The sequence below is a fragment of the Rattus norvegicus genome, chromosome 6 (assembly GCF_021556685.1).
Source record: "Rattus norvegicus strain SHRSP/BbbUtx chromosome 6, alternate assembly SHRSP_T2T, whole genome shotgun sequence".
Classification (NCBI taxonomy): Eukaryota; Metazoa; Chordata; class Mammalia; order Rodentia; family Muridae; genus Rattus; species Rattus norvegicus.
The window spans coordinates 129,794,616-129,807,108 of NC_141539.1; the positions used below are offsets into that span (position 1 = coordinate 129,794,616).

The 12,493-nt window shown below is 50.5% G+C and overlaps 1 protein-coding gene across 4 annotated transcripts in view; it reads right to left on the reverse strand.

Annotated features, from left to right (window-relative positions):
• Clmn (calmin) overlaps positions 1-12,493 on the reverse strand; it is a 100,272-nt gene that overhangs the window by 29,807 nt on the left and 57,972 nt on the right. For all 4 annotated transcript variants that reach the window (XR_015621821.1, XR_015621822.1, XM_087552908.1 and 1 more), the window contains 3 exon segments: positions 12,013-12,074; positions 8,030-8,125; positions 4,723-4,806 (listed from right to left, as the gene is read on the reverse strand). Coding sequence is in view for 2 of the 4 variants with exons in the window: in XM_087552908.1 (XP_087409034.1) it covers positions 4,723-4,806; positions 8,030-8,125; positions 12,013-12,074 (242 nt within the window). In the remaining 2 variants the exon portion in view is untranslated.

Sequence of the window (12,493 nt, forward strand, 5' to 3'; positions counted from 1 at the left end):
ACAGCCAGGGACTCCACATTTACACAAACTGTCCTATGGCGCAGCTATGTAGTGTGTCAACCTGAGAAACGGCACTGACGATACTGTGTTTCACCTGTGTCTGACCAGGCAAAGATGTTCCCAGTGAACCCTAAAACTGCTTGGAGCCCCTGGACCTGCAGCATCCCAGAACCTAGTTAGGGAGCTATGTTTCCCTGATACCCACAGTCTGCCTTTCATGACTGTGCATGGGGAAGCCAGAGAAGTTGATGTCAGGTGTCCCACTCTATCAGGCTCCACCTTAATTTTAATTAACTATTTTTTTATTTACTTATTTTATTTATCCTTGGGACAGGGTCTCACTACTTTGTCTTGGCCAACCTAGAACTTGCTATGTAAACCAGGCTGCCATTAAACTCAGAGATCTGTCTGCCTCTACCTCCCAAGTACTGGGACTAAAGGTTTGCCGTTGCAGGTAATGTCTACACCCGAGTTTTTTGTTGTTGTTGTTTTTGAGACAGGGTCTCTTAATGGACTTGGAACTCACTGATTTGGCTACACCGACTGCCCGACAAGCTCTGGGTGTCCTCCTGTCTCTGTTCCTACCTTGCCTGGGGAGGGACGCTGGGATTACAGCACCCGTGTTTTTTGTTTTTTGTTTTTTTTTAATGCAGGTTTAGCTATCTAGTATCATAACTCAGGTCCTTTTAAGCAGCAAGTACTTAACCCACCCTGCGAAGCCCATTCTGCACTTCAAAGCACACGGAGTGTCCCATGCAGGCTCAGGACTGAGGGTCAGCGCTTACAGCCATTAGTGTGTTCTCAGTCCAGCGGTCACCCTCCTGCCAACCTCTCTGAAAGGGCCGTGGAGTGAGAGGTTGAGCAGGACTGTGCAAGCTCTGGTCTCTGTCCTATTTCCTCTCCTTGTTGGACAGCACTCCATACATGTGCAGAGCCGTCGTCAGGGGATGTAATGGGGATAAAGTGAGCTCACCAGAGCAACCTTTAAAACCCACCCTGCAAACCTTATCCCGGGACACTTGGGGAAGGAAAGTCTTAGAGAGGTTGTCTGTCATACAGCAGTTTCTCGCTCCACTCTCCCTTTCTTGTCATGAGCCTTTAAATTGCCTTGGCTCACATCTCTGATCTTATCGGTTTATTGGGGGCTCTGACAACATCGGTTAGGCCCGGGGTAGCCTAATTGAGACTGACTACCCAGCTCCCTGGTTGACGGGCCGTTCACGGCCGCTGCCAAGAAGGTAATTGAGACAACACGGGCTCATCGCCGGCAGACTGGAAGCCAGGAAGGAAGTTGTCAATACTGCGAGGGATACAACCCATCAAACTCAGAGCCAATCTTCCGTCCAAGCTCCCCCAGCCGCACTCAGCGCACATGACCAATCACTTGTTGAAACTCTCCTGCCTTTCTACTCCCAGGTCCTTCCTGGAAGCATCCTCGGGCCTGCAGTTTATAGAGTGTGGTAGCCTAGTGAACTACAAGTACTTAAGGGGCTCTGTCATCCTCATCTTCAGAGCGCAGTCCTCCCCGGAGGTCAGAGCCTTCTACTGTCCTTGGCGATGAACAGACGATAATGATAATAAGCTCCGTGCTTCAGTTCTTTGGGGACGGCGTGTCCCCCCCCCCCCCAGCTAACCCAGCTTGCTCTGCCACCCTCAATACAAATGAGCCCGCTGGGTTATGGACCAGCCTTGGTCTTCTCTGAGCTGACAGGTTTAGAGGAGCGACTCGGGAGCCTTCCTGACAACGGTTTCCCCTACAGGGCACCGACTATTGCAGGTGGCTTCCTGAGTTAGTCTCTCCAATGCTCTCCAGGTACCCATTTCAAAGGTGACAAAGCCAAGGTTCAGCCCGAGTGGCTTACTGAGGTCCCAGAGCTGGTCTCATGTGGCGGGCTCTCCGTAACCCACAGTTGGAGAGAGAAGGGCGCACACTGGCTGGTCCCAGGACCCCAGAACAACAGGGTGGGTTGCTTTTTGTACCTACTTCCCAGCTCTGGGCACTGCCACCAGCAGAGCCGCTGAGGCCGGTCCTCCTAGGAATCCAGGCAGTGGCACAAAGAGGGACAGATAAGGCTCCCTAAGTCACATTGTGGATTCTCGGAATGGGACACAGCTTGCCTCTGGGGGCTTACCATCTCTCCATCATCACCTTCCTCCCGGATCATCACACCCCTGGACCACTTCACACTTGTCCTACCCGCCTGGGAAATGGACCCAAATGAGCCCTGAACTACCACGCACCCGCGCTGGGACGTTTCGAAATATTTTATGAAGAATAACTAACTGAAGGGAAGGCGGGCTCAGTGGTCTGTGGCGCTGCACGGTCACTAGAGCAGACGGCCTGGGAAAGGCTCACACTCAAAGGTCGGGAGGCCGGACCTCAGCCTTGGCCGTGCTTTTCTGTGGTACCATAAATGTTCAGTTCGTCCCTGGCAGGAGCACCTCGCATGCAGACTCCGCAGGCCATACGTTCTCCTCTCTGTGGGACCGAGGCTCCTCCTCATGCCCTGGAGTGCCAAGCAGCGTGTTGCCTACAAGAGTGTTGTTCTTTCCTCTGGACCCCAAGCATCCTCAAGGCTCATGCGCATCTTAGGTAACTCATTCTCCCCAATGCTAGCCACAGCCCAGATCCACGACGACGCTCCGAGGCAAGCCTATGACCTGCCTGAGTAACTGTGACCAGAGTCACCCACATGGGCATTACTAGTGGGAGATGATGTCAGGGTGAACGAGGGTGTGAATGAAGCCACACCTCTTCTCCTAAGTAGGGCTCCTTTGGAATTCAGAGGCGACGCCGCTTCCTCAGATTTATGCTAATGATGGAACACGGGTGGGTGGTGCCACAAGGGAGTTCAGTCAGTCAAGTCAGTGAAGTGGCAGAAATGGGGCCACATAGCCCTTGGCAGGGGTGGGCACACAGCCTCCTCCTCGAAAGTGCTCTGAGGAAGGTTCTGTCTCTGATCCCTTTTATTTAGAGAAGTATGATTTCCCCATAGTCCCTAGAAGTGAGTGGGGAGGCCAGGATTGAAAACCCGGGACCTAGTCATCCTAAGGCAAAGTGGATCCTTGCTCAAGAGAGGCTGACGTGTTCCTGAGCCCACAGAGTGAATTTGGGGAGTGCTCGTATTTTAAACTTCACTGTGTTTAAAGCTTCACTGAGCTGCAGTTGACGGGCTGTTTAAGCCTCCCATTTAGAGCATTCGGTTCAGCGGGTTTGGTGTATTTGCAGACATGTGTAAAGACCACTGCAGCAGATTGCAGAACACAGTCACCATTTGTAAGAGCAGCCCTGGACCCACTAGCTGTCAGCTAGCATCCCTCCGCCTCCTCTTAGGTCCAAACCATCACTAATCTAGCTTTCTCTAAAGCCATTTCTCCATCCCAGAAATTTCACACGGATGGGATCACATAAGAAGCATCCTTTATATCTGCCCGCCTTTGTCACTGGGTATACTGCGCTTGGGGCCCCATGCCTTAACACACACCAGCACCAACTTATTTTCCACAACCAATATTCCCCAAGAGTGCCGATCCATCTGTCAGCTGTTAAGTTCCTGGTCTGTTTGCACCTTTGGACTCTGGTATCCAATACGCACTGGGGTGTTCAGTGGTCACCGTCACCTAAAGCTCTTACATCCAGGTCTTTCTCTACTGTGTGGCAATTGGGAGACAGATCCCACTTCCCCTGTGGTGGTAAATGCGCTCCCCACAGCTCTTGCTTCTGGACTGTGGCTCAGCCTCAGGGTTGACATCCACATTAATTCAGCTTGAGGACATTACAGTGGTGAGCGCTTTCCCCAGGCTCCATCATCGACTGTCCAGGTCCCTTCATGAGCTACTGGACATCCTCACCTGTGATGGTTTACATATGCTTGGCCCAGGGAGTGGTACTATTAGAAGGTGTGGCCCTGTTGGAGGAAGTGTGTCACTGAGGGGGTGGACGTGGAGACCCTCCTCCTAGCTGCCTGAGGATGCTCAGTCTGTTCCTGGCTTCCTTCAGATGAAGATGTAGAACTCTCAGCTCCTCCTGCACCATGCCTGCCTGGATGCTGCCCTGCTCCCACCTTGATGATAATGGACTGAACCTCTGAACCTGTAAGCCAGCCCCAATTAAATGTTGTCCTTTATAAGACTTACATCGGTCACGGTATCTGTTCACAGCAATGAGACCCTAACTAAGACATTACCCAATACTCTCTCTGCTGAGGTAGCACACACGCATCTGCTTGGCTTGCACACACGACCTCAAAGGACCCGTGCTTTAGGGTAATAATTTACTCTGCAGATAGCCCAGACAAGCTGAACACTGTCTTGAAACAAACCTAGTGAACTGGGGCTTTAGGGATGCCTCCTGTGAAAGACAAGAAAGAGTTCCAAATGCAGATCTGGAAATCTCTATGACAGAGAGGCCTTTGCCTCTGCCACACTGAGCGCCCTGTCCTTAAGTTCTAAGAGAGAGAGAGATACATTCTAGTGATCAGTCCCAAATGTCTGAGAACCGACTAGCCACTGGCCTTCTCCCATACCGCCTATTCACAGGCTCAAACATGGTGGGCAGGGTGTGGGGGCCACATCTTAAAATGTAGCTTCTCCGGGTGACTTCCCTTCACCCTAAGCTTGGGAGAGCTTGGCTATGCCCCCTAGAGACCAGCACCAGAGTCCAATCCCACTCTTTCTTTCCAAGGCAAGCTTGTGTTGCCCAGACAGGCTTCAAACACTTACATTGCTATCTTCCAGAAACTTGAGTGCTTTCGCTATGTTGTTCAACCGAAAAATACGATGTGATGAGGATTTGTATTCATGTAGCTGAAAAACAAAAGACCAAAAGACCAGCTAAGCCAGCACCAATGCAGTAGCGTTCCATGACCACAGGGGGCGCATTTCCTTTATCTTTATCACTCACTTTTGGAGGTTAGGGACAGCGTTGAAAAGAGTCACCAACCAAAGAGCACGCAGGGGCTGGACCTAGGCCCCCTACACATTTGTAGCAGATGTGCAGCTTGGTCTTCATGTGGGCCCCCTAACAACTGGAGCTGGGGCTGTCTCTGACTCTGTTGTCTGCCATTGGATCCCTTTCCCCTAGCTGGACTGCCTGGTTGGGCCTCAATGGGAGAGGATGTGCTTAGTGCTACTGCAGACTTAATGTCCCAGGGCAGGCTGGTACTCATGGGGGCTTCCCCTTCTCTGAGAAGTGGAGTAGGTAATTGGGGGGGGGGGGGCGGTATTTGTGAGGATGGTACTGGAAGTGGGGGCGGTCTTCGACCAGGATGTAAATTGAATAAGTATAAGTGAATGAATAAATGAATGAGTGAATGAATGAAAAAGACTCATAATGGAGGCATGCAAATGTCACTATGATCCTAGGGGAGGCTTGGCTCGCTGGAGCTGGTAGATGGGGAATCTTGACATGGGACAACTGTGTCTAGTTTTCTCTCCAACCAGCTCCTGCTTGTTCACCCCACCCCCACAACCCCGCCCCCACTCCGGAACCGCAGTAACATGGCCTCATAGCACAAGTGACTATTGGCTCAGGGGATCCAGCTTGCCCTCCGAGTCATCACTTAGCTCAGCCTCCCCTACAGCAGCGGATGTGGCTGGGTTTTCAGACGGAGCATTGGGGGAGGACACACAAAACGCCAGCTGCAGACTGCAGGCTGCAGCTCAGTGTGGGCTCTGCTCCGAGTACCAACCGCGAGTTTATCTTACACACACACGCCAATCCCACTGGGGAAGACCTGGCGTGTTCTCCTAATGCGCTGTGGAGGAGGACTGTTCTCTGCTGAGCTGCGGGATCAAAGGTGAAGGCCGTGAAGGCTGTTGCCAACGTGTCCTGGCTTCAAAGTGGGAGCCTGTCTCCAGAGAACACTGAACAAGGAGTGGATGCTTTCTTACAAAGCCTTGTGGGAACCCTGCGGCTTGCTCACCGAGACCTGCTGGGAATGCCTCGTGCAGCTTTGCACAGCTTTCTCCCCCTTGAGTGACCTCACGGGCATCTTCTACTTTGTGGGAGAGAAAGCCCAGGTGAGAATGAGTGTGGCAGGTCTCACAGGAATCTGACAAGTCATGGTTTTGTTGGTTTGTTTGTTTTGCTTTCAAGTGAGGGTTTCTCTGGGTCACCCAGGCTGTCCTGGAACTGCTTCTGTAGACCAGGCTGGCCTTGAACTCAGAGAGTCATCTGCCTTTGCCTCCTGAGTGCGGGGATTAAAGGTGTGCACCATGAGGCTGGGTGGGAAGTAGTGCTTTTAAAGCCAGATCCAGAGCAAACGGCACTCTGTCACTCACACACGGGCATAACGGGACCACCAAGGCCAAATCAAACACTCACCCCCAGAGCCAGTTTCTCAATGTAAACATCTGGCACTTAAATAAAATATTTTACTTTTGTGTGTGTGCATGTAGATGCCAATGGAAGAGGAGGCCTGAACAGTGCGTTGGACCCTCTGAGGTTGGAGTTACAGGGGGTCGGGAGTCACTTGCTGGGGATGCTGTGACTCAAACTCTGCAAATGCCACAAACACGCTTAACCACTAAGCCATTTCTCCAGCCCCTATGACTGGCATCTTGGACTGGATCAACTTGCCACCTGGGGTGGGGGACATCTGACTATGCTTGGGGACATTTGTGGTTACTATAGGGACAGTTGCTGCATTGAGAGGTTATCTACTCTTCTCCGGCAGACACAGGAAGGTCTTCCCTGACTCTCAGTTGTCACTCTGGATAGCAGAGTGCTCGGCCAGCTAACTTGAATGGTCCAGGTTCAGGTCTTAGCCGTCACAGGCTCACTGAAAACACTGGCCATTCATTTACTAATCTACCTACCAAAATACGTTTGCTTTTACTTTTTTTTAAGATTTATTTATTTATTATATAGAAGTACACTGTAGCTGTCTTCAGACACACCAGAAGAGGGCATCAGATCTCATTACAGATGGTTGTGAGCCACCATGTGGTTGCTGGGATTTGAACTCAGGACCTCTGAGCCATTTCTCCAGCCCATACATTTGCTTTTAAAAAAGACAAACAACAAACTGAAATAGATATAGGCCAGCAAGATGGCTCAGTAGCTAAAAGCCCTTGTCACACATGCCTGATGACCCGAGCTTGATTCCAGGAACCTACAGTGGAAGGAGAGAACTAACTTCCTCAGGATGTCCTCTGACCTCTCTCTGTATACCCTATGGCATGCGTATGATGCCCCCACACGTGTGCATGCCAACGCACAATAATGAAATAATAATAATAAAAGAAAAACAGAAATCACTCAGCTACCATCATTCATAGCATTCATTTTCTTTAAGAGTCACATATCTTTATTTTATGGGCGTGAGTTCATGTGTGTACTGTGCCATGTACATGCAGTGCCCACAAAGGCCAGAAGAGGGCGCCAGAAGAGGGCACCATCAGATCCCCTGGAATTGGAGTTGAGAACAGTTGTGGGCTGCCATGTGTGTGCCGAGAACTGAACCTGGGTCCTCTGCAAGAGCAGCCAGTGCTCTTAACCGCTGAGCCATCTCTCCAGCCCTTGACTGTGTTTTTAGTTCTTTATATATGTTACTATTTATGTTAAATGTCTTTATGTAGATGTGTCTGTCCCGTGTGTCTGTCTCAGAGGACAGAAAAAGTACTGGATTCTCCAGAGCTGCAGATAAAGGCCACTGTGAGCCATTGGGTGCTGGACACAGAGCTCAGGTCCACTGAAAGAGTAGGAAGTGGTCATAGCTGCTGAGCCATCTCCCCCGCCCCCACCTTATGTGAGCGAGGAACGTCATCCTCTAGCATTTCCCGATACCTATTGAGCTACACTGTCTGGGTGTGTGTATCCATTTATGTCCATATCATGGCTGCATTGGGGATGCTAAGTCCCTTCCTCCTTAACGTTTTTTGTTTGTTTGTTTTGTTTTGTTTTGTTTTCTGTTTGTTTTATCCGCGGTGTTTAGTCACAGGGACAGAATCTGATGCCCGAATGGGAATGGAGCACCTCAGTAGTGCTTCCTTCTGTAATGTCCCCAACCCTATTGTAACAACATACCAGATTTCGCCCAGAGAGAACTTCTAACAAAGCCATTAGGATTTTGCCATCTTGGATATCAACAAACAGGTCCGTAACTTCTAGAGGTGGGTCGCACTGTGGGACAGGAGGAAAAGAAGAAGCCAATTAACGACCTGGGGGATCTCCATGGTTCTTGCTCAAGAGCAAAATGTGCAGGCCAAGGGTCATCCGAGGAGGCAGAAGCCTATCGCCCTGGAAGGGACCTCTGGCCGGCAGGGGTAGCGCGGCCTGGCAGGAGAGCCATACAAGAGATTCGGCAACCAGGGGCTGATTAGCTGACTCTAGTAGCTCACCTGCCATGAGATCTCAGACTCAAAGACTGGATGGCATTCAGGTTTCTGTTGAAAAGAAATGTCATGCCTTTATAGGATTCCAAAGCCTAAAAATATCCTAGGTCTGGGTGATGCCTCAGTTGATAAAGCATCTGCAACACGAGCGTGAGGACCTGGGTTCGATCCCTTGGTGCCCACATAAAAAGCTGGGCATGACGGTACATATTTATTATCCCAATGGAGGGGGGTGTGCAGACCAGAGGGTCCCTGAAACTTGTTAACCAACCAGCTTTGCCCAATCAGAAAGTCCCAGTTCCAAGAAACTCTGTGTCAAAAAACAAGGTGGGTTGCTACGGAGAAACAACCCTGGAGGCTGACCTCTGTCTGGCATTCACTTGCACCCATATTCTACCCATAGACACACACGACAATAAACCACATGTAAAGTCTGTTAGGCTCACGGGAAAGGATCCAGTGCAAGCCTTCACTTTGGATTTGGAGAAACCGAGGCTCAGAGAGGCTGGATGGCCATCACAGGGCTATTTGATGAAATCCTGTTTCCTTCATCTGTCCTTCAATGGTTGGAATGAATGTGACAGAGAGAACCATGCATTTGTGAGCTTCTGTAGCCTCGATCTGAATCCTTCCTTCCCTTTGTCCAGGATTACTCATTACATATAAGTACACTGTAGCTGTCTTCAGACACACCAGAAGAGGGCATCAGATCTCATTACAGATGGTTGTGAGCCACCATGTGGTTGCTGGGATTTGAACTCAGGACTTCTGGAAGAGCAGTCAGTGCTCTTAACCGCTGAGCCATCTCTCCGGCCCGACTGGGTGCTTCTTAAACCCCAAGGTCAATGAGAAACAGGATGCAGTGGCCCTGGCTAACTGGGGCAGTGGCAGCTCTCCCCCAGCACACACCCAGTGGTAAGGAAAATCTCAATACAGTGTTAGCTTCAATACCTTCTCCTCTGGGAAAGCCTCCTTCCTTCTCTGGCCCCTTGGTGGGTCTGTGTTCTACTGTTTATTAAGGAAGGTGGCATTTCCTCACCCTTTATATGAGTCCCAGTCCCCTGCCCCTGTTAGTCAAAATACAGGATGAGGCTACTACCTACAGGTGTACGAAAAAGGGCACTGCCCCCACAGTGCCTGGTGAGTTTGAGCCAAATGGCCAGATATTTTCTTTGCAAGCTTTGCAGCCTCGGGCACATTCCAGGCCTGGCAGACTGCTTCCTTTTAAAAGACCCCAACACCCTTGATGAATGGGCTAACAAAATTTCCAGTTACCCGCCTGACAGAGCTAGAGTCTGGCTTGGGATTTAAACCCAAAGGCTAATTTCCATTGGCTGTTTCTGGAAGGCCTCTGCAGCAGCATCAAACACGACCTTGGCTAGAGTCCACAGCTGGATGGCAGGGGGTAAGAACCCACTCCAGCCCAAACACTCCCTGGACCAACATTCCCCAGGCTTCAGGAGTCTGCTATGGCTGGAACCCCAGCACACCCCACCTCCCCAAGGGCTTTCTGCATGATTGAACTCCTTCTGTAAATTAAGGGATTTTTCCAGAAGCCAGAGACTCAGTAAATATTCCTGACAGCCTTCAAATTGTAGTTAAGCCCAACTCACCAAGGACTTCCTAGGTTTCTTCGGCTTAAAGGGTGTTTTTTAAAGTCTCGGGGCTAGAAATGGGGCTGTTAATTTCTCTCTGCTAGCAAGAGGGCCGCATCACTCTCAGGTGCTGTCTGATTTATCCTAAGAACGGGTGCTACCTGCTACCTACCCGCCCCTCCCCCCCCCAAGAAAAGGGGACAAGGGCAGGCCCGGCCATGGAGAATGCCTTTGACATGGCAAATACTTGCTCAAAGGGGTTCACACTGGGTGGTTGGTGAGTGTGGAGTTACACGACTCTCTGCTCTTTTTGGTATTTATTTATTTTTACTACAAAAAGAAAGAAAGACCTCCTGCCTCTACCCAGTCTCCTGCTAGGAATTCTCAGCCAGGCTGACCTGCATCAGGCATTAATTTAGGGGCCTCACTAAGCTCAGGTCTGGAGACTGGTTTTCCCTTTTTGTCATCTCCAACGCCCCCTACCCCTACCCCCGGTAATGCTTCAATTTATGAGCGATGCATCCGCGGCCAAAATAACCAGCAAAGGTTTTATCATGCACCAAGTGTGAGTCCTCATCACTCTCCATCCAGTCTCCAAGATGCTCTTGGGCGACATGGCAGCACCATGCTATCCATTACAAAGGCTCAGGAAAGATGGGCGCTCTGAACATAGTCAAGGGTTAAAGTGAGCCACTTCAGCCAGCAGCCCTGCATCCCTGCTTTCTGACTTAGGACAATTACATTCCCAGGGCTCCAGCCCCATGTGCAAGGGAGCTCACATTTCTGCTGCTTCCCCTCCCTCCTTTACCTGCTCACCCCTTCTCTCCTCTCCTCCTCAGCTCTGCCTTTTGTCTGGGGTTGCCGTCATCAGCTGCCTGGGAGCTACATGTGCCGGAGCAGAAGCTCGCAGACACAATGTTACTCAAAGTTGCATGGCCAAAGAACATGAGAAATAAAGGGGGAGAGAGTTGGGGCTGGAGAGATGGCTCAGGGGTTAAGAGCACTGGCTGTTCCTCCAGAGGACCTGGGTTCAATGCCCAGCACTCACATGGCAGTTCACACCCGTCTGTAACTCCACACCTGTCTGTAACTCCAGTTTCAAGACTTCCGATGCTCTCACACAGACATGCATGCCGTGGCGGGGTGGGGCACACCTTATCCTAACTGCAACATTATTACTGTGGGAAGATTCAAGGGAAACCTGCACGGGTATATGGGTATATCCTAGGCTGACTGATGCAGGGCACGGTGCTTCAACAGCAATGTTAAAGTGGCTTTGCTAACCTTGCCTAAGTCAGTTCAAATGGCTATGAATGGCTACTGACAGCCCCAGAGCAGGCAGCTGGATGGACAGTGTCTGAGCTGGAGGAAACTCGGGGTCTTCTGTCCATGGAAACACTGCAATTACTCATGGAATGCCTTCTGCTGCTCACGCATGGATTTCCCTCGCCAGCTAAGCCAGTGATTGCAGAACAGCTGTGTCTGCTCCCCGTGCTCCCCATACTGAGAATGGATAGCTGTGAGTCTTTATGACACCCATAAAGACTCAAAGGCACAGAGCCATTGGGGCACAAAGCCCCTGCCAAATTAGTTTGGGGACCAGAGTTCCAACAGCCAGAACCCAGATGTGGTAGTGTGTACCTAATTCCCAGTGCCCTGAAGCTCCTAAGTCGAGATGGGAGGCAGACATAGGCAAATCCACAAAGGCTCATGGGATGGCTAGTCTGGTGTGTAGCAGTGAACAAGAGACCCTATCTCTCAAGGTGGAAGGGAAGGGTTGACTCCGAGGTCCTCTGAGAGGCTCACTCCTGTATGCCTATGTACATGAACATTTACATACGTGAACATTTACACATATAAACATTTACATACATGAACACTTACATACATGAACAGTTACATGCATGAACACTTACATACATGAGCAGTTACATATATGAACACAGATATATCCACATACATACACAATATACACTATAGAAAGTCACATATACACACAGAGATGTCTCCTCCCTGCCACCATACAGAACCATCCATGTAGGTAAATGTATGACCCACCAGTCCCCAGACCCCCACTTGCCTTTTCGAGGTGTAGGTTTATCCATCGTGTGAAAGTCCTCTTCTGCACATTTTCCCTCTCCACTGTAAACAAAGAAATGCCATTAACCAGAGCACAGAAAAAATACGGGCAAAATCCTACCCTCCCTTCCCAGGGAAATTCCATGTAAAAAGATGGCAGACTAAACCCCGAAGGGTCCCCAGCGTCCCCAGCGTGAGAAGGCAGAACTCTTCTCAGAAGAGGACCACCAGAGGCTTATGTAGCACCATCCCAGTGTTCCAGCCCAAACGTGGGCTTCTAAGCACCTCATGAATTTAGAGTGACTGTGAGTGGCCGATCGCCTGGCTGGCAGTAAGACAAATATGCTCTGGTGGGAAGTACAAAGGTCACACAAGGCAGTGGGTCTCACAGCTGCCTAAGGCAGAGGTACAGGGCCATGGGATGGTGAGATGGTTCTGTGGCTAAAGCCCTGGCCACAACAGCATTAGGATGCCTAGAACCC